The 22,198-nt window shown below is 59.0% G+C and overlaps 1 protein-coding gene across 1 annotated transcript in view; it reads right to left on the bottom strand.

Annotated features, from left to right (window-relative positions):
• ARRB1 (arrestin beta 1) overlaps nt 1-21,052 on the bottom strand; it is a gene marked incomplete at its 5' end in the record, with an annotated part of 31,610 nt that extends 10,558 nt beyond the window's left edge. The window contains 5 exons of the mRNA XM_048959356.1: nt 422-618; nt 2,802-2,846; nt 4,335-4,395; nt 4,480-4,510; nt 20,964-21,052. Coding sequence (XP_048815313.1) covers nt 422-618; nt 2,802-2,846; nt 4,335-4,395; nt 4,480-4,510; nt 20,964-21,052 — 423 coding nt within the window. The remainder of the gene's footprint in view (nt 1-421; nt 619-2,801; nt 2,847-4,334; nt 4,396-4,479; nt 4,511-20,963) is intronic.
• Nucleotides 21,053-22,198: the final 1,146 nt, after the last annotated feature.

Raw genomic sequence — 22,198 nt, 5'->3', positions numbered from 1 at the left:
CCCCACCGTGATGCTGCACCCCAAAGCAGTGCTGAACTCAAAGTGATGCTGAACCTCTGAGAGGAGCTGAACCCCAATGTGATGCTGAACCCCACAGTGATGCTGCACCCCAAAGCAGTGCTTCACCCCAAAATGGAACTGCAACCAAAGTGATGCTGCACCCCCATGTGGATCTGCACCCCAAGTGATGCAGCACCCCAAAGCAGTGCTAAACTCAAAGTGACGCTGCACCCAGAGATGCCGATCCCCCCTGTGGTGCAGAACCAAAGTGATGCAGCACCCAAGGCACAGCTGAACCCCAACAACAACACTGCACCCAAGGCGATGCTGCACCCACAGAACTGCTGCACCCCGACTGACGCTGCGCCCCAACGCGATGCTGCAGCGCCCCACAGCAGCGCCAGCCCCCCACGCTCCCCACCTCGAAGGTGAAGGGGTAGGCGTGCTCGCCCAGCTTCTTGATGAGGCGCTCCTGCAGGCGGGTGAGGGGCTTCCTGTCCTCGGGCACGGGGGGGAAGGCCTGAGCGTTGGCCACAAACAGGTCCTTGCGGAACGTCAGGCCCAGCACGTCCAGGTCCTCGCGGCCGTAACGGAAGGCGCACGTCAGCGTCACGAACACTGCAGGCATAGAAGGGGCGAGGTGACAACGTGGCACGGTGACAATGTGGTGTGGTGACATGGAGGTGTGGTGCTATCGTGGTGTTGGGGTATCAGCATGGTGGTACGATGGCATGGGGGCACTGTGGAGTACTGGCATCATGGCGCTGTGGTGACGTGGTATGGTGGCATGGTGACATGGTGGCATCGTGGCACTGTGGTGACATGGGATGGTGGCATCATGACATGGTGGTGACGTGATATGGTGGTGACATGACATGGTGGCATTGTGGTATGGTGGCATCATAGCACTGTGGCACCACGGCATGATGGCACCATGACACGGTGGTGACATGACATGGTGGCACCATGACACTGTGGTGACATGGTGTGGTGGCACTGTGACATGGTGGCATCATGGCACTGTGGCACCATGGCATGATGGCACCATGACACGGTGGTGACATGACATGGTGGCATCGTGGCACTGTGGTGACAAGGTATGGTGGCATCATGACATGGTGGTGACTTGGTATGGTGGCATTATGGCACTGCAGCACCATGGCATGATGGCACCATGACACAGTGGTGATGTGGTATGGTGGCATCACGGCATGGTGACATCGTGGCACTGTGGTGACATGGTATGGTGGCGTCATGGCACTGTAGCACCACAGCATGATGGCACCATGACACAGTGGTGAGATGACATGGTGGCTTCATGGCACTGTGGCACCATGACACAGTGGTGGCATGACATGGTGACATTGTGACATGGTGGCATCATGACATGGTGGTGACGTGGTATGGTGGTGTCATGAGATGGTGGCATCGTGGTATGGTGGCTTCATGGCACTGTGGCACCATGGCATGATGGCACCATGACACGGTGGTGACGTGATATGGTGGCATCGTGGCACTGTGGTGACAAGGTATGGTGGCATCATGACATGGTGGTGATGTGGTATGGTGGCATCATGGCACTGTGGTGACATGGTATGGTGGTATGACATGACATGGTGGTATCTTGGCACTGTGGTGACGTGGTATGGTGGCTTCATGGCACTGTGGCACCATGGCATGATGGCACCATGACACAGTGGTGACATGGCAAGGTGACATCGTGACATCTGGTGGCATCATGACATGGTGGTGACGTGGTATGGTGGCGTCATGACATGGTGGCATCGTGGCACTCTGGTGACATGATATGGTGGCATCATGGCACTGTGGTGACGTGGTATGGTGGCATCATGACATGGTGGCATCGTGATATGCTGGCGTCATGAGATAGTGGCATCGTGGTATGGTGGCTTCATGGCACTGTGGCACCATGGCATGATGGCACCATGACACGGTGGTAACATGAGATGGTGGCATCATGGTACTTTGGTGATGTGGTATGGTGGCATCATGGCACTGTGGTGACATGGTATGGTGGCATCATGACATGGTGGCATCGTGGCACTGTGGTGACATGGTATGGTGGCACCACGACATGGTGGTGATGTGATATGGTGGCATCATGACATGGTGGCATCGTGGCCACAGTGGTAGGGTGGCACCATGCTACCAAGGGACCATGGCACAACGGCACGGTGGCACCACGGCACAGTGGCCCAGTGGTATGGTGGCACCATGGGATCATGGCATCACGGCACAGTGGCATCACAAGATGGTGGCATCGTGGCACTGTGGCCCCGTGGTATGGTGGCACCACGACACGGTGGCATTACAGCAGTGTGGCAACATGATATGACAGCACCGTGGCACAATGGTACAGTGGCATCACAGCACTGAGGCACCATGGCACGGTGGCACAGTGGCACTGTGACACAAGAACACAGTGGCACAGTGACAAGGCACCTGTCGTGGCACAGTGTCACTTTGGCACGGCACCGTGACACTGCGGTACCACGGCACGGCGACACAGGGGCACGGTGACATTGTGGCACGGTGGCTCCGTGGTGTGGTGGCATCACGACGCGTCCCAACCCCACCAGGAGCAGCAGAGGGGGCACCGGGAAGAGGTGGTGGCACCCAGGATGTGCTGTGACAGTTGGGGACAGGTGGCACTGCCCCACGTGGCAGTGGGATGGGGACACAAGCTTGGGCACCCAGAAACCCTCAGCCAAGGACCCAGCAAAGCCCCGGGTGCCACCTCCATGTCCCCAACCTCGGGGACATCGTGATGGGGCCGTTACCTTTCCTCTCCTTCAGGTACTCAGGATCAACCAGCACCACTCCGTCTGTAAGGGAAGAGCAGAGCCAGAAGGTTGGGGACGTGGCACCAGGGTTGGGGACATGGCACAGAGGTTGGGGACATGGCACAGAGGTTGGGGACAAGCCACAGGGGCTGGGGACATTGCATGGGAGTTGAGGACGCAGCACAGAGTTGGGGACACGGCAAAGGGTTGAGGACAAGGCATAGGATTGGGGACATGCCACTGGTGTTGGGAACGTGGCACCAGAGTTGGGGACACAATGTGGGGGTTGGGGGATGTGGCACTGGGGTTGGGGACGCAGCACAGGAGTTGGGGACACGACATGAGGGCTGGGGGCATGGTACAGAGGTTGGGGACAAGCCACAGGGGCTGGGGACATTGCATGGGGGTTGAGGACACAGCATGGGGCTGGGGACGTGGCACTGGAGTTGGGGACACAATATGGGGCTGGGGACAAAGCACAGGAGTTGGGGACAGGGCTCCAAGGTTGGGGACACAGCACAGGGACTGGGGACGTGGCAAAGGGTTGGGGACAGGATATGAGGGTTGGGGACACAGCCCAGAGGTTGGGGACATGCCACTGGGTTTGGGGACATAGCACAGAGGTTGGAGACACAACACAGGGCTGGGGACACAATACGGGGTTGGGGACACAGCACAGGAGCTGGGCACGTGACACTGGGGTTGGGGACAAGACATGAGGGCTGGGGACATGGCACCAAGGTTGGGAACACAACACAGGGTTGGGGACAAGGCATAGGTTGGGGACATGGCACAGGGGCTGGGGACACAGCACAGGAGTTGGGGACGCAATATGGGGTTGGGGACAGGGCATGAAGGTTGGGGACATGGTACAGGGACTGGGGACAGGACATCGGGTTGGGGATGTAACACTGGGGTTGGGGACAGGACACGAGGGTTGGGGACACAATATGGGGTTGGGGACACAGCACTGGGACTGGGGACATGACATGAGGGTTGGGGCACAGCATAGGGTTGGGGACAGGACATAAGGGTTGGGGACACAGTATGGGGTTGGGGACATGGCACTGGGATTGGGGACAGGACATGAGGGTTGGGGACACAATATGGGGTTGGGGACACAGCACTGGGATTGGGGACAGGACATGAGGGTTGGGGACACAACATGGGGTTGGGGACACAGTGTGGGGTTGGGGACGGGACATGAGGGTTGGGGACACAATACAGGGTTGGGGACACAGCATGGGGTTGGGGACACAGTATGGGGTTGGGGACACAGCACTGGGACTGGGGACATGACATGAGGGTTGGGGCACAGCATAGGGTTGGGGAGAGGACATGAGGGTTGGGGACACAGTATGGGGTTGGGGACACAGCACTGGGATTGGGGACAGGACACGAGGGTTGGGGACACCACATGGGGTTGGGGACACAGCACTGTGCTGGGCCACCTTTCCCCCCCCCCCGCAAAGGGTACAGCCACCCAAAACGACGCCCATCCCCCTCAGTGTCCCCTCTGTCCCCACTCACCCACGGGATCCACCACGTCGATGTGGTCCACAAAGTCCCTCTTGCCCAGGTACACCGTGAGCTACGGGGACAGCGTGGGGTCAATGGGACACCGTGTGTGTCCCCAACCCAGCAGAGCCCCCCCCCGGCCCTCCCCACCGCTCACCTTCCCGTTGGGACTCGCTTTCTTGAACACCCTGCAACGAAAAGCAAAAGGGGACAGCAGGTTATGGGGTGCAAGGGGGCGGCCTGTGCCTCAGCTTCCCTGCAGGGCTGAGCGGTGCCAGGCAAAGGCCCTGCTGTGCAAGGAGCTGTGCAAGGAGCTGTGCAGGGAGCTGTGCAAGGAGCTGTGCAGGGAGCTGTGCAAGGAGCTGTGCAGGGAGCTGGTGCTGTGCAAAGGCCCTGCTGTGCAAGGAGCTGTGCAAGGAGCTGTGCAGGGAGCTGTGCAGGGAGCTGTGCAAGGAGCTGTGCAAGGAGCTGGTGCTGTGCAAAGGCCTGGCTGTGCAAGGAGCTGTTCAAAGAGCTGTGCAAGGAGCTGTGCAAAGGTCAGGCTGTGCAAGGAGCTGTGCAAGGATCTGTGCAAGGAGCTGGTGCTGTGCAAAGGCCCTGCTGTGCAAGGTGCTGTGCAAAGGTGAGGCTGTGCAAGGAGCTGTGCAAGGTGCTGTACAAGGGGCTGTGGAAAGGTCCTGCTGTGCAAAAAGCTGGTGCTGTGCAAAGGCCCTGCTGTGCAAGGTGCTGGTGCTGTGCAAAGGCCTGGCTGTGCAAGAGGCTGTGCAAAGGTCAGGCTGTGCAAGGAGCTGCACAAAGGTCAGGCTCTGCAAAGGCCTGGCTGTGCATGAGGCTGTGCAAAGGTCAGGCTGTGCAAGAGGCTGTGCAAATGCCCTGCTGTGCAAAGAGTTGGTGCTGTGCAAAGACCTGGATGTGCAAGCAGCTGTGCAAGGCGCTGTGCAAAGGTCTGGCTGTGCAAGGAGTTGTGCAAGGTGCCATGCAAATGCCTGGTTGTGCAAGGTGCTGGCACTGTGCAAAGGCCCCGCTATGCAAGAGGTTGTGCAAGGTGCCAGGGTTGTGCAAGGTGCTCTGCAAAGCGCTGGGTGCTGTGCACGGAGCAATGCGAGGTCCTGTGCAAGGTGCAAGATGCAACACGAAGGCCCGGCTGTGCAAGATGTCGGGTGAGGTGTCAGGGTTGTGCAAGGTGTTCTGCAAAGCCGTGCAAAGCTGTGCAAGGCGCCGTGCAAGGTGCTGTGCAAGGTGCAAGCTCTTGTGCAAAGGCTCCGCTGTGCAAGAGATTGTGTGAGATGCCAGAGCTGTGCACGGTGCTCTGCAAAGTGCTGAGGGCTGTGCAAGGTGCCATGCAAAGTGCGGGCTGTCGTGCAAAAGCTCTGCTGTGCAAGATGTGTGAGGTGCTCTGCAAGGTGCTGAGTGACATGCAGAGGCTTGCAGCTGTGCAAGGTGCCGTGCAAAGGCCCTGCTGTGCAAGGAGCTGTGCAAAGTGCTGTGCAAGGAGCTGTGCATGGTGCAAAGCTTCCAGCACCCTCAGCACCCTGCAGGCTCTCCTCTGCCTCCAAGGGACATGGGGACATGGGGATATGGGGACATGGGGATATGGGGATATGGGGACATGGGGACATGGGGATATGGGGACATGGGGACATGGGGATATGGGGACATGGGGATATGGGGATATGGGGATATGGGGATATGGGGATATGGGGACATGGGGATATGGGGATATGGGGACATGGGGGTATGGGGATATGGGGACATGGGGACATGGGGACATGGGGACATGGGGATATGGGGATATGGGGTTCTGCTGGACCCACACCTCCCTGGGTGCTTTGGGAATGGGGTCCCTGTGTCCCTGCATACCTATGTCCCTATATCTCAATGTCCCTGTGTCCCCATGTCCCCTTACACCAGCATCCCCATGTCCCTATAACCCTATATCCCCATGTCCCCATATCCCCACAGTCCTATATCTCATGTCCCCATGTCCCTATATCCCCATGTCCCCATATCCTATACCCCCATGTCCCCATATTCCCATATCCCCATCCCCACATCCCCACATCCCCATATCCCCATATCCCCACATCCCCACATCCCCATGTCCCCATATCCCTATATCCCTATACCCCCATACCCCCATATCCCCATGTCCCTCTATCCCCATGTCCCTCTATCCCCATATCCCTATATCCCCATGTCCCCATATCCCCATATCCCCATATCCCCATATCCCCATATCCCTATACCCCCCCCATCCCCATGTCCCCATGTCCCCATGTCCCCATATCCCTGTACACCCATATCCCCCTGCCCCCCATCCCCATGTCCCCATGTCCCCATGTCCCCATACCCCCCGTCCCCATGTCCCCGTGCCACAGCAGTGGGGTTTGGAAGTTCCTGTGGGACCGATGGTGCTGTGCTGCTGACACCAACGGGGGACCGTGGAGCTCGTTACCAACCGACACTAATGAACTAACGCTAATGAAGCTGTGTGATGCAATGGGGCCGGGCAGGAAGAGAGCGCTGCGGGGCTGCCAAGGAATAGGGCTGGGTTGGGAGGGGGGGCAGGAACCCCACAGCCCCAACCTATGGGTGCAGAACCCCACAGAGCCACCCTATGGGTGCAGAGCCCCATGCTATGGGTGGAACCCCACAACCCCACCCCTATGGGTGCAGGAACCCCAAGAACCCCATGCTGTGGGCGCAGAACCTCACAGCCCCATCCTATGGGTGCAGAACCCTACAGTATGGGTGCAGAACCCCACAGCCCTACCCTATAAGTACAGAATCCTATGCTATGGGTGCAGGAACCCCAAGGACCCCACACTATGAGAGCAGAACCCCACAGAGCCACCCTATGGGTGCAGACCCCCATGCTATGGGTGCAGGAACCCAAAGAATCCCATACTATGAGAGCAGAACCCCACAGCTCCACCCTATGGGTGCAGAACCCCATGCTATGGGGGCAGGAACCCCCAAAACCCCACACTATGAGTGCAGAACCCCACAGCCCCATCCTATGGGTGCAGGACCCCACACTATGGGTAGAACCCCTCAACCCCTCCCCTATGGGTTCAGGAACCCCAAGAACTCCATGCTATGGGTACAGAACCCCACAGCCCCCCCCCTATGGGTACAGAATCCCACAGTATGGGTGCAGAACCCCACAGCCCCACCCTATAGGTACAGAACCCCATGCTATGGGTGCAGAACCCCATCCTACGGGTGAAGGAACCCCAAGAACCCCACACTATGGGTGCAGTACCCCAAAGCCCCACCCTATGGGTGCAGGAACAACAAGAACCCCATGCTATGGGTGCAGAACCCCACAGCCCCACTCTATGGGTGCAGACCCCCCATTTTATGGGTGCAGGAACCCCAAGAACCCCACACTATGTCTTCAGAACCCCACAGCACCACCCAATGGGTACAGACCCTCATGCTATGGGTGCAGGAACCCCAAGAACCCCATGCTATGAGAGCAGAACCCCACAGCCCCACCCTATGGGTGCAGGATCCCATACTGTGGGTGGAACCCCACAACCCCACTCCCATGGGTGCAGGAACCCCAAGAACCCCATGCTATGGGTACAGAACCCCACTCTATGGGTACAGAGCCCCACAGTATGGGTGCAGAACCGCAAAGCCCCACCCTATGGGTGCAGGAACCCCAAGAACCCCACACTGTGAGTGCAGAACCCCACAGCTCCACCCTATGGGTTCAGGACCTCACACTATGGGTGCAGAACCCCACAGCCCCCCACCTATGGGTACAGAACCCCATGCTATGGGGGCAGGAACCCCAAGAACCCCATACTATGGGAACAGAACCCCAAAGCCTCACCCTATGGGTGCAGAACCCCATCCTATGGGTGGAACCCCTCAGCCTCACCCCTGTGGGTGCAGGAACCCCAAGAACCCCACACTATGTCTTCAGAACCCCACAGCTCCACCCTATGGGTTCAGGACCTCACACTATGGGTACAGAACCCCATGCTATGGGTGCAGGAAGCCCCAAAAAACCCCATACTATGGATGCAGAACCCCACAGCCCCACTCTGTTGGTGCAGAACCCCATACTATGAATGCAGAACCCCAAGCTATGGGTGCAGGAGCCCCACAGGCCCCACCCTATGGGTGCAGGACCCCATACTACGGGTGGAACCCCACAACCCCATCCTATGGGTACAGAATCCCACAGTATGGGTGCAGAACCCCACAGCCCCACCCTATAGGTACAGAACCCCATGCTATGGGGGCAGGAACCCCAAGAACCCCACACTGTGAGTGCAGAACCCCACAGCCCCACCCTATGGGTGCAGACCCCCATGCTATGGGTGCAGGAACCCAAAGAATCCCATACTATGAGAGCAGTACCCCACAGCTCCACCCTATGGGTGCAGAACCCCATGCTATGGGGGCAGGAACCCCCAAAACCCCACACTTTGAGTGCAGAACCCCACAGCACCACCCTATGGGTGCAGGAACCCAAAGAACCCCACTCTATGGGTACAGAACACCACAGCCCCAACCTATGGGTGCAGGAACCCATACTATGGGCGGAACCCCACAGCCCCACCCCTATGGGTGCATGAACCCCAAGAACTCCATGCTATGGGTACAGAACCCCACAGCCCCACTCTATTAGTGCAGAACCCCACAGCCCCCCCCTATGGGCGCAGAACCCCATGCTATGGGTGCAGGAACCCCAAGAACCCCACACTATGGGAACAGAACCCCAAAGCCCCACCCTATGGGTACAGAACCCCACAGCTCCAACCTATGGGTGCAGGACCCCATGCTATGGGTGGAACCCCTCAACCCCACCCCTATGGGTGCAGGAACCCCAAGAACCCCACACTATGAGTGCAGAACCCCACAGCCCCAATCTATGGGTGCAGAACCCCATGCTATGGGGGCAGGAACCCCAAGAACCCCACACTATGGGAACAGAACCCCAAAGCCCCACCCTATGGGTGCAGGAACCTTAAAAACCCCACACTATGAGTGCAGAACCCCACAGCCCCACCCCACACAGCACAGCCGGGGCACATGGGGCCACCCCACAGCCCTGACCCCATTGCAGCGGGGCACGTCCTTTATGGGGCCGCCCCACGTGGTGCAGAACCCCATCCTATGGGTGGAACCCCTCAGCCTCACCCCTGTGGGTGCAGGAACCCCAAGAACCCCACACTGTGAGTGCAGAACCCCACAGCACCACCCTATGGGTTCAGGACCTCACACTATGGGTGCAGTACAACACAACCGGGGCACACGGGGCCACCCCACAGCCCTGACCCCAGTGCAGCGGGGGACGTCCTTTATGGGGCCGCCCCACACCCCCCCCCTCTCCCCCCCCCCCCCTCTCAACGCACATTGAGAGCAGAGGAAGCTCCGACCCTCCCCGCCCCCCCCCCCGCGCCCTTCCTGGTGCTGACAGCTGCAGGAAGCAGCCGCGGCCCCACACATTTCCCCTATGGGGCCGCAAAGTGTCCGGCCCTAAAAACATCACCATCGCCTTTACAGCTCCTGTCCCCAACGCGTCCCCGCTGCGTCCCCGTATCCCTGCCCCCCCCCCAAGTCCTCAATACGTCCCTGTGTCTCTGCCCCACGTCCCTGTCCCCACATTCCTACCCCTGTCCCCAGCTTCCTGTCCCCAATGTGTCCCCATGGCCCTGTCCCCATATCTCCCTGTCCCCCCGTCCCCATCCCCGATGTGGCCCTATATCTCTATCCCCCATCCCTAATGTGTCCCCATGACTCTCCCCATCCCAATGTCCCTGTCCCCAATCCACCCCAATGTCCCTGTCCCCAATGTGTCCCCATGTCCCCAATGTGCCCCCATGTCCCCCTGTCCCCAATGTGTCCCACCATCCCCAATGTGCCCCCATGTCCCCATGTCCCCAATGTGTCCCCCTGTCCCCACTGTGCCCCCATGTCCCCCTGTCCCCCTATCTCCCTGTTCCCAATGTGTCCCCATGTCCCCGTCCCCAATGTATTCTCATGTCCTCCTGTCCCCAAGTCCCTGTCCCCAATGTGCCCCCATGTCCCTGTCCCCATATCCCCCTGTCCCCATATCTCCCTGTACCCCTGTCCCTGTCCCCAATGTGTCCCCCTGTCCCCACTGTGTCCCCATGTCCCCCTGTCCCCAGTGTGTCCCCATGTCCCTCTGTCCTCAATGTGCCCCCATATCCCCAATGTATTCTCATGTCCCCCTCTCCCCACGTCCCTGTCCCCATATCTCCCTGTCCCCACTGTGCCCCCATGTCCCCCTGTCCCCCTATCTCCCTGTCCCCAATGTGTCCCCATGTCCCAATGTGTCCCCATATCCCCCTGTCCCCATATCTCCCTGTCCCCCCGTCCCCATCCCCGATGTGGCCCTATATCCCTATCCCCCATCCTTAATGTGTCCCCATGACTCTCCGCATCCCGATGTCCCTGTCCCCAATCCACCCCAATGTCCCTGTCCCCAATGTGTCCCCATGTCCCCCTGTCCCCATATCTCCATGTCCCCAATGTGTCCCCATGTCCCCCTGTCCCCAATGTGTCCCACCATCCCCAATGTATTCTCATGTCCCCCTGTCCCCATGTCCCTGCCCCCATATCCTCCTGTACCCAGTGTCCCCATATCCCCATGTCCCCACTGTGCCCCCATGTCCCCCTGTCCCCCATGTGTCCCCATGTCCCTGCCCCCATGTCCCCTTCTCCCCATCTCCCTGTCCCCCTATCCCTCTGTCCCTGTCCCCAATGTGTCCCCATGTCCCTGTCCCCAATGTATTCTCATGTCCCCCTGTCCCCAAGTCCCTGTCCCCAATGTGCCCCCATGTCCCTGTCCCCATATCCCCCTGTCCTCAATGTGTCCCCATGTCCCCAATGTGTCCCCCTGTCCCCCTATCCCCATGTCCCTGTCCCCAATGTGTCTCCATGTCCCCAGTGTATCCCCATGTCCCATCACTATCCTCACATCCCCCACGACGTCCCCCACCCCCACATCCCCCTGTCCCCATATCCCCACCCCCTGTCCCTGTCCTCACGGTGTCCCCATGTCCCCCATCCCCTGGCCGCCTCCCCTTTGCTATGGTGCTGCTGACAGATCCGGGCTGTGAGATCCGGAGTTCTGCAGTTTGTTCTGCAAACAAAGTCCAGGAAGGCGACGTCTCCCTGCGGGGTGGCGGCCAGGGCCACTGCCCCCCTATAACCCACCTCCCCCCATAACCCACCTCCCCCTATAACCCAACTTCCCCCTATAGCCCACCTCCCCCCATAACCCCCCTCCCCCTATAACCCACCTCCTCCTATAACCCACCTCCCTGCCCTATAGCCCAGCTCCCCCTATAACCCACCTCTCTGCCGTGGTTTTGGGGACCACACGAAGCATTTTGGAAGACCGCAGCAGGCTGGGGGCTCACCCCATTGCCCCAAACCCACAGGCTCGATCCCACCCCACTGCATCCCATCCCATTGCATCCCACCCTACTACATCCCATCCCACTGCGTCCAAACCCATTGCAATCTCACCCCACAACACGTCCCACCCCACTGCAATCCACCCCACTGCATCTCACCCCAACAAATCCCACCCCACTGCATCCCACCCCATTGCAATCCACCCCATTGCACCCCACCCCAACAAATCCCATCCCACTGCATCCAAACCCATTGCAATCCCACCCCACTGCATCCCATCCCATTGTAATCTCACCCCTCTGCAATCCACCAAACTGCAATCCACCCCACTGCATCCCATCCCAACAAATCCCACCTCACTGCAATTCACCTCACTGCATCCAATCCCATTGCATCCCACCTCACTACAATCCCACCCCACTGCATCCAAACGCACTACAATCCATCCCATTGGATCCCACAACAAATCCCATCCCATTGCAATCCACCCCACTGCATTCCATCCCATTGTAATCCACCCCATTGTAATCCACCCCACTGCATCCCACCCCACTGCAATCCATCCCATTGGATCCCACAACAAATCCCATCCCATTGCAATCCACCCCACTGCATCCCATCCTACACCAACAGATTCCATCCCACTGCAATCCACCCCACTGCATCCCATCCCATTGCATCCCACCCCATTGTAACCCACCCCATTGCATCCCATCCCAACAAATCCCACCTCACTGCAATTCACCCCACTTCATCCCATCCCATTGCAATCCCACCCCATTGCAATCCACCCCACTGCATCTCACCCCAACAAATCCCATCCCACTGCATCCAAACCCATTGCAATCCCACCCCACTGCATCCCACCCCACTGCATCCCACTCCACTGTATCCCACCCCACTGCAATCTCACCCCACTGCAATCTCACCCCACTGCAATCCACCCCACTGCAATCCCACCCCACTGCAATCCCACCCCACTGCATCCCATCCCACTGCATCCCACCCCACTGCATCCAAACGCACTACAATCCATCCCATTGGATCCCATAACAAGTCCCATCCCATTGCAATCCACCCCACTGCAATCCCACCCCACTGCATCCCACTCCACTACAATCCATCCCATTGGATCCCACAACAAATCCCAACCCACTGCAATCCCACCCCACTGCATCCCACCCCAACAAATCCCATCCCACTGCAATCCACCCCATTGCATCCCACCCCACAGCACCCCACCCCAACCCCATCCCATCCCCACACCTCCATCCCAATCCTTCCCCTTCCCCCCCCCGAATCCTGCCCTCATTGTCCCAGGGAAGGGACATGGGGACCCTAATTGGGACACAGGAGACCCCAATGGGGACACGGGGGACCTTCCATAAGGACAAAGACCCCAATAGGGACCCACTGGGGATGTGAGAATCCCAATAGGGCCATGGAGACCCCAATAGGGACGAGAAGACCCCCGTGGGGAAAATGAATTGGGACACAGGGACCCCAATGGGGATGAGGACCCTCAATGGGACCATGGGAGACCCCAAGAGGGACATGGGGGACCTCCAACAGGGACACGAAGACCCCAATAGAGACACAGGGACCCCAATAGAGACATAGGAGATCCCAGTAGGGACACGAAGGCCCCAACAGGGACATGGGGACCCCAACAGAGATGTAGGAAACCCCAATAAGGACACGAAGACCCCAGCAGGGACATAGGGACACTCAACAGACATAGGGGATGCCCACCAGGGACATGGCATGCCCCAATAGGGACACAGGAGACCCCAATAGGGACATAGGAGACCCCAATAGGGACACAGGAGACCCCAATAGGGACACAGGAGACCCCAAGACATGGGAACCTGAACAGGGACATGGGAAGCTCCAAGAGGGACACAAAGACCCCAAGAGGGACATGGCAAACCCCAGTAAAGACACAGGGACCCCAATAGGGACACGGGAACTTGAATGGGGACACGGAGACCCCAATGGGGATATGGGGACCCCCAGAAGGGCCGTAGGAGGTCCCGATAAGCATACAGAGATCCCAATAAGGACATGGTGATCCTTAATAGGGGCACAGGGATCCCAACGGGGATATGGGGACCCCAGTCTGCATACAGGGACCCCAACGGGGATATGGCAACCCCTAATAGGGTCACAGGGATCCTAGTGGGGACACAGGAACTTGAACTGGGCCCAGTAGGGACACAGATCTCAATAAGGACGCAGGAGACCCCAGGACTTATACAGGGACCCCAACAGGGACATGGGGACCCCTAAAAGGGACCCCTAAAAGGGACACAGGGACTCCTAAAAGCAATGTGGGGATTCAGGGACCCCAATAGGGACATGGCAACCCCCAAAAGGGACGTGGGGACCTCCAAAAGGGACATGGGGACCCCAATACGCATACAGGGACCTCAACAGGGACAAGGGGACCCCAATAGGGGCATAGGGTCCACCATAAAGACCCAGGGATGCCCACCAGGGTCATGACAACCCTCCATAGGGACACAGGAGACCCCAATACATATGCAGGGACCCCAATAGGAACATGATGACCTCCAATAGGGAGATTGGGACCCCCTATAGGGACATAACGACCCCCATAAGGCCACGGGGACACCCACCAAGGCCATGGCAATTCCCTATAGGGACACAGCAGCCAGCAGTAGGGACATAGGGACCCCAATGGGAACATGCAGCCCCTAATAGGAACACAGGAAGCCCAACGGGGACATGGCAACCCCTCATAGGGACACAGGGAGCCCCAGTGGGACAAGGATCCCAAAAGGACCATGGCAAGCCCCAATAGGAACACATGGCAACCCCTTATAGGGACATGGGACTCCTAACAGGAACATGAGGAGCCCTAGAAGGAGCAAAGGAACCCCAAAAGGGACATGAAGATCCCCAAGAGGAAAACAAGGACCCCAGTGGGGACATGACAACCCCTAATAGGGGCAAAGGCACCCACATAGGGACCCAGGAATTCCTAATAGGGGATCACAACAGGGACGTGGGGACCCCAAAAGGAACATGGCAACCCCTAACAGGGACATAGGGGCCCCAATAGGGACATGGCAACCCCTCATAGGGACACATGGGCTACAAGGACCCCTAATAGGGACATGGCAACCCCTCATAGGGCCACGGGGACCCCATAGGGACGCAGGAACCCTTAACAGGAGCACAGGGACCCACAAAGGGACATGAGGACACCCAGCAGGAACACAGGGACCCCAGTGGGGACATGGCAACCCCTAATAGGGACACAAGGAAACCCATAGGGGCACAGGAACCAAAATAGGGACATGGAGACCCCCATAGGAGCATAGGGACCAAAATAGGGACATGGGGATCCCTAATAGGGGCCTACTGACCCCCATAGGGACATAAGGACCCCAAAAGGGCCATGGCAACCCCCAATAGGAAGACAGGGACCCTAATAGGGACATGGCAATCCCCCATAGGGACACGGGGACCCCTATATGGACATTGGGACCCCCCCAAGACCCAGATAGGGATGGGAGGACCCAAAAAGGGCCATGGCAACCCCCTATAGAGACATGGGGGACCCCAGTGGCAACACAGCAGCCCCTCACAGGGACATGGGGAACCCATAGGGACATGGAACCCATAATGGGGACATGAGGACCCCAATAGATACACAGGGACTGCAATGGGGACACAGCAACCCCATAGAGGGACATGAGAACCCCCAATAAGAGCATAGAGACCCCTAAGAGGGCCACAGGGTTCCAATGGGAACACAGTGACCCCACTGGGGACATGGCGACCCCTCATAGGGACACAGGGACCCCCAACAGGGGCATGCTGACCCCCAACAAGGACATGAGGACCCCAAAAGGGCCATGGCAACCCCCAATAGGGATGCAGGGACCCACATAGGGACATGGCAACCCCTCACAGGGACATGGGGACGACTAATAGGGACACAGGGACCTCCAACAGGGGCATAGGGACCCCAAAATGGCCATGGCAACCCCCAATAGGAATGCAGGGACCCCAGTGGGGACATGGCAGCCCCTCATAGGGACATAGGGACCCCCAACAGGGGCATGCTGACCCCCAACAAGGACACGAGGATCCCAAAAGGGCCATGGCAACCCCCAATAGGAACACAGGGACCCACATAGGGACATGGCAACCCCTCACAGGGACACGGGGACGACTAATAGGGACACAGGGACCCACATAGGGACATGGCAACCCCTCACAGGGACATGGGGACGACTAATAGGGACACAGGGACCTCCAACAGGGGCACAGGGACCCCAAAATGGCCATGGCAACCCCCAGCAGGAATGCAGGGACCCCAGTGGGGACATGGCAGCCCCTCATAGGGACACAGGGAGCTCCAATAGGGGCACACTGACACCCAACAAGGACATGAGGACCCCAAAAGGGCCATGGCAACCCCAATAGTAACACAGGGACCCACATAGGGACATGGCAACCCCTCACAGGGACATGGGGACGACTAATAGGGACACAGGGACCTCCAACAGGGGCACAGGGACCCCAAAATGGCCATGGCAACTCCCAGTAGGAATGCAGGGACACAGCAGCCCCTCATAGAGAAATGGGGACCAACACAGGGACACAGGAATCCCAAGTAGGGGCACGGGGACCCCCCATAAGGACACAGGGACACTCAATAGGGGTATGAGAACCCCAAAAGGGTCATGGTGACCCCCAATAGGAACACAGGGACCCACATAAGGACATGGCAACCCCTCATAGGGACACGGGGACCCTAACAGGGACCTGAAGACCCCAAAAGGGTCATGGCAACCCCAATAGGGGCAAAGGGACCCACACAGGGACATGGTAGCTCCTCACAGGGACCCACATAGGGCCACAGGGACCCCCATCAGGACACAGGGACCCCAATAGGGCCACAGAGACCCCCCCCCCCCTATAGGACATGGGGACCCCTAATAGGGACACAGGGGCCTCCATAAAGACACGGGGACCCCCAATAGGGGCATGGGGACCCATATAGGGCCATGGGGACCCCTAACGGGCACGGGGACCAACATAGGGCCATGGACACCTCTTATAGGGGCACAGGGACCCCAGTGGGGACATGGCAACCCCTCACAGGGACACGGGGACCCCTAATTGGGGCATAGGGATCCACACAGGGACACAGGAACCCCTAATAGGGCCACGGGGAACCCCATAAGGACACAGGGACCCCCAATAGGGGCATAGGGACCCACACAGTGACATGGCAACCCCTTACAGGGACACAGACCCCCATAAGGACACAGGGACCCCCAATAGGGGCACAGGGATCCCAGTGGGGACACGGCAGCCCCTCATAGGGACATGGAGACCCCAATAGGAACGCAGGGACCCACACAGGGACATGGCAACCCCTCATAGGGACAGGGGGACCCACACACGGACACGGGGAGCCCCCTTATAGGGGCAAGAGGATTCCCCATAGGGACACAGGAACCCCGATAGGGACACAGGGACCCTCCATAAGGACATGGGGACCCCCAATAGGGCCACAGGGATCCCAGTGGGGACACGGCAGCCCCTCATAGGGACATGGAGACCCCAATAGGAACAAAGGGACCCACACAGGGACATGGCAACCCCTCATAGGGACACGGGGACCCATATAGGGACACAGGAAACCCTAATAGGGGCACAGGGACCATTCATAGGGACACAGGGACCAACATAGGGGCACAGGGACCCCAATGGGGGACATGGCAACCCGTAATAGGAACACTGGGACACACATAGGGAAACGGAGACCCCAGAGGGGACACGGCTGCCCCTCAAAGGGACATGGCAACCCCCAGTAGGAACACAGGGACCCCATAAGGACAGGGGGACCCCAATAGGAGCACAGGGACCCCAGAGGGGACATGGCAGCCCCCAGTAGGGGCATAGGGACCCACACAGGGATCCACACAGGGACACGGGGAGCCCCCATAGGGACACTAGGACCCACACAGGGACACAAGAACCCCTAATAGGGGCACTGGGACCCTCCATAGGGACACAGGGACCGACATAGGGGCACAGGGACCGACATAGGGGCACAGGGACCCCAATAGGGAACATGGCAACCCCCAAGAGGAACACAGGGACACACATAGGGACAGGGGGACCCAGTGGGGACATGAATGCCGCTCATAGGGACATGGCAACCCCCAATAGGAGCACAGGGGGACATGGCAACCCCCAGTAGGGGCATAGGGACCCACACAGGGACCCACATAGGGGAACAGGGAGCCCCCATAGGGACACTGGGACCCACATAGGGACATGGCAACCCACCAATAGGAACACAGGGACCCCATAAGGAACACAGGGACCCCAAACAGGGCCACAGGAACGCCTAATAGGGCCACAGGGATCCCAGTGGGGACATGGAGACCCCTATAGGAACACAGGGACCCACACAGGGACATGGAAACTCCTCATAGGGACACGGGGACCCATATAGGATCACAGGAAGCCCTAATAGGGGCACAGGGACCAACATAGGGGCAAAGAGACTGACATAGGGGACATGGCTACCCCCAATAGGAACACAGGGACCCCCCATATGGACACGGGAACCCCAATAGGAGCACAGGGACCCCAGAGGGGACATGGCAGCCCCTAATAGGGACATGGAGATCCCAATAGGAACACAGGGACCCACACAGGGACATGGCAACCCCTCATAGGGACACGGGGACCCACATAGGGACACAGGAACCACTAATAGGGGCACAGGCACCGACATAGGGACACAGGGACTCCAATAGGGGACATGGCAACCCCCAATAGGAGCACAGGGACCCCATAAGGAGCACAGGGACCCCAAACAGGGCCACAGGAACGCCTAATAGGGCCACAGAGATCCCAGTGGGTGCACGGCAGCCCCTCATAGGGACATGGAGACCCCTATAGGAACAAAGGGACCCACACAGGGACATGGAAACTCCTCATAGGGACACAGGGACCCATATAGGATCACAGGAACCCCTAATAGGGGCAATGGGAGCCTCCATAGGGGCATAGGGACGCCAACGGGGGACATGGCAACCCCAATAGGAACACAGGGACCAACATAGGGACATAGCAACCCCAATAGGAACACGGGGACCCCTGTGGGGACACAGCTGCCCCTCACAGGGACATGGCAACCCCCAACAGGAACACAGGGACCCCCCATATGGACACGGGGATCCCAATAGGAGCACAGGGACCCCAGAGGGGACACAGCAGCCCCTCATAGGGACATGGAGACCCCAAGAGGAACACAGGGACCCACACAGGGACATGGCAACCCCTCATAGGGACATGGAGACCCATATAGGAACACAGGAAGCCCTAATGGGGGCACAGGGACCCCAACAGGGGACATGGCAACCCCCAATAGGAACACGGGGACCCACACAGGGACACGGGGACCCCAGTGGGGACGCGGCTGCCCCTCATAGGGACATGGCAACCCCCCAATAGGAACACAGGAACCCACACAGGGACATGGCAACCCCTCATAGGGACACGGGGACACACATAGAGACATAGCAGCCCCCCAATAGGAACACAGGGACCCCGTAAGGAGCACAGGGACCCCAAACAGGACCACAGGAACGCCTAACAGGGCCACAGGGATCCCAGTGGGGACACAGCAGCCCCCCATAGGGACACGGGGACTCATATAGGATCACAGGAACCCACACAGGGACATGGCAACCCCTCATAGGGACACGGGGACCCATATAGGGTCACAGGAACCCCTAATAGGGGCACTGGGACCCTCCATAGGAACACAGGGACCCACACAGGGACATGGCAACCCCTCATAGGGACACAGGGACCTCATAAGGAGCACAGGGACCCCAAACAGGACCACAGGAACGCCTAATAGGGCCACAGGGATCCCAGTGGGGACACGGCAGCCCCTCATAGGGACACGGGGACCCATATAGGATCACAGGAAGCCCTAATAGGGGCACTGGGACCCTCCATAGGGGCACAGGGACGCCAACGGGGGACATGGCAACCCCAATAGGAACACGGGGACCAACATAGGGACATGGCAACCCCTAATAGGGACATGGGGACCCACACAGGGACACAGGAACCACTAATAGGGGCACAGGCACTGACATAGGGACACAGGGACTCCAATAGGGGACATGGCAACCCCCAATAGGAGCACAGGGACCCCATAAGGAGCACAGGGACCCCAAACAGGGCCATTGGAACGCCAAAAAGGGCCACAGGGATCCCAGTGGGGACACGGCAGCCCCTCATAGGGACATGGAGACCCCAAGAGGAACACAGGGACCCACACAGGGACATGGCAACCCCTCATAGGGACATGGAGACCCATATAGGAACACAGGAAGCCCTAATGGGGGCACAGGGACCCCAACAGGGGACATGGCAACCCCCAATAGGAACACGGGGACCCACACAGGGACACGGGGACCCCAGTGGGGACGCGGCTGCCCCTCATAGGGACATGGCAACCCCCCAGTAGGAACACAGGAACCCACACAGGGACATGGCAACCCCTCATAGGGACACGGGGACACACATAGAGACATAGCAGCCCCCCAATAGGAACACAGGGACCCCGTAAGGAGCACAGGGACCCCAAACAGGACCATTGGAACGCCTAATAGGGCCACAGGGATCCCAGTGGGGACACAGCAGCCCCCCATAGGGACACGAGGACCCCTATAGGATCACAGGAACCCACACAGGGACATGGCAACCCCTCATAGGGACAGGCGGACCCATATAGGGTCACAGGAAGCCCTAATAGGGGCAATGGGAGCCTCCATAGGGGCACAGGGACGCCAATGGGGGACATGGCAACCCCCAATAGGAACACGGGGACCCCCCATATGGACACGGGAACCCCAATAGGAGCACAGGGACCCCAGAGGGGACATGGCAACCCCTAATAGGAACACGGGGACCCACATAGGGACACGGGGACCCCAGTGGGGACGCGGCTGCCCCTCATAGGGACATGGCAACCCCCCAGTAGGAACACAGGGACCCCATAAGGAGCACAGGGACCCCAAACAGGACCATAGAAACGCCTAACAGGGCCACAGAGACCTCAACAGGGGGCCGTGGCAACCCCTAACACGGCCTCACGGACCCCCCATAGGGCCACATTCCCCCCCCCCCTCCCCCCCCCATTTCCCGCTCCCCGCTCACCGCGTGCCTTTGTCTCCATGGCCCCGCAGATCCGAGCAGCGCTGAGGTGAAATTCGGGCCGGGTCGCCGCCCGCTCCCCCCCCCCACCCCCCCCCCACCCGCCCCCCCCCCCCCAAAAAAAAAAAAAGAAAAAAAGAAAAGAAAATGCTCTGGCCGATCCCCACCCAACCCCTCGCTACAGACAAACGCGCCCAGCTCCCCCCTCCTCTTCCTCCTCCTCCTGCGGCCGCCGATGCCGCTCCTATGGGGAGGGGGGTTGGGGGGGGGTGGAGGGGCGGCCCCGAGCAGCGGCGCTGCGGTTGTGTGAGGAGAAAAAAATGGGGGGGGGGGGGGGAGGGGCGGGAAAAGGCGGGAACGACGCCGCCTAGCGGAGAGAGCGGGAAAGGGGGGAAAGAGCGGCACTGCGCATGCGCGCGGCTCCGCTCGGTGCGCATGCGCTTGTGTGTGTGTGTGTGTGTGTGTGTGTGTGTGTGTGTGTGTGTGTGTGTGTGTGTGTGTGTGTGTGTGTGTGTGTGTGTGTGTGTGTGCGCGCGCGTTTAGTGAGCGTGCATGCAGCTCTTTTGCAGGTCAGTGAGCGTGCATGCAGCTCCTGTGTGTGTGCATGTAGTGAGTGTGCATGCAGCTCTTTTGCAGGTCAGTGTGCGTGCGTGCAGCTCCTGGGTGTGTGTGCATGTAGTGAGTGTGCATGCAGCTCTTTTGCAGGTCAGTGAGCGTGCATGCAGCTCTTTTGCAGGTCTGTGTGCGTGCATGCAGCTCCCTTGTGTGTGTGTGTGCATGTAGTGAGTGCATGCAGCTTTTTTGCAGGTCAGTGTGCGTGCATGCAGCTCCTTTGCACGTGTGTGTGCATTTAGTGAGTGCATGCATGCAGCTCTTTTGCAGGTCTGTGTGCGTGCATGCAGCTCCTGTGTGTGTGCGCATGTAGTGAGTGCATGCAGCTCTTTTGCAGGTGTGTGTGTATGCCTGTGAGTGCAAATACATGCAGCTCCTTTGCGTATGTGTGTGCATGTAGTGAGCGTGCATGCAGCTGTTTTGCAGGTCAGTGTGCGTGCATGCAGCTCCTTTGCATGTCTGTGTGCATGTAGTGAGTGCATGCATGCAGCTCTTTTGCATGCTTGTGTGCATATTGTGTGCACGTGCATGCGGTTCTTTTGCAGGTCTGTGTGCATGCTGTGAGTGCAAATACATGCAGCTCCTTTGCATGTGTGTTTGCACGTAGTGAATGCATGCGTGCAGCT

The sequence above is a fragment of the Lagopus muta genome, chromosome 1, assembly GCF_023343835.1.
Source record: "Lagopus muta isolate bLagMut1 chromosome 1, bLagMut1 primary, whole genome shotgun sequence".
Lineage (NCBI taxonomy): Eukaryota > Metazoa > Chordata > Aves > Galliformes > Phasianidae > Lagopus > Lagopus muta.
The sequence above is the reverse complement of the archived record's forward strand: the minus strand, read 5'-3'. Positions and strand labels throughout refer to the sequence as shown.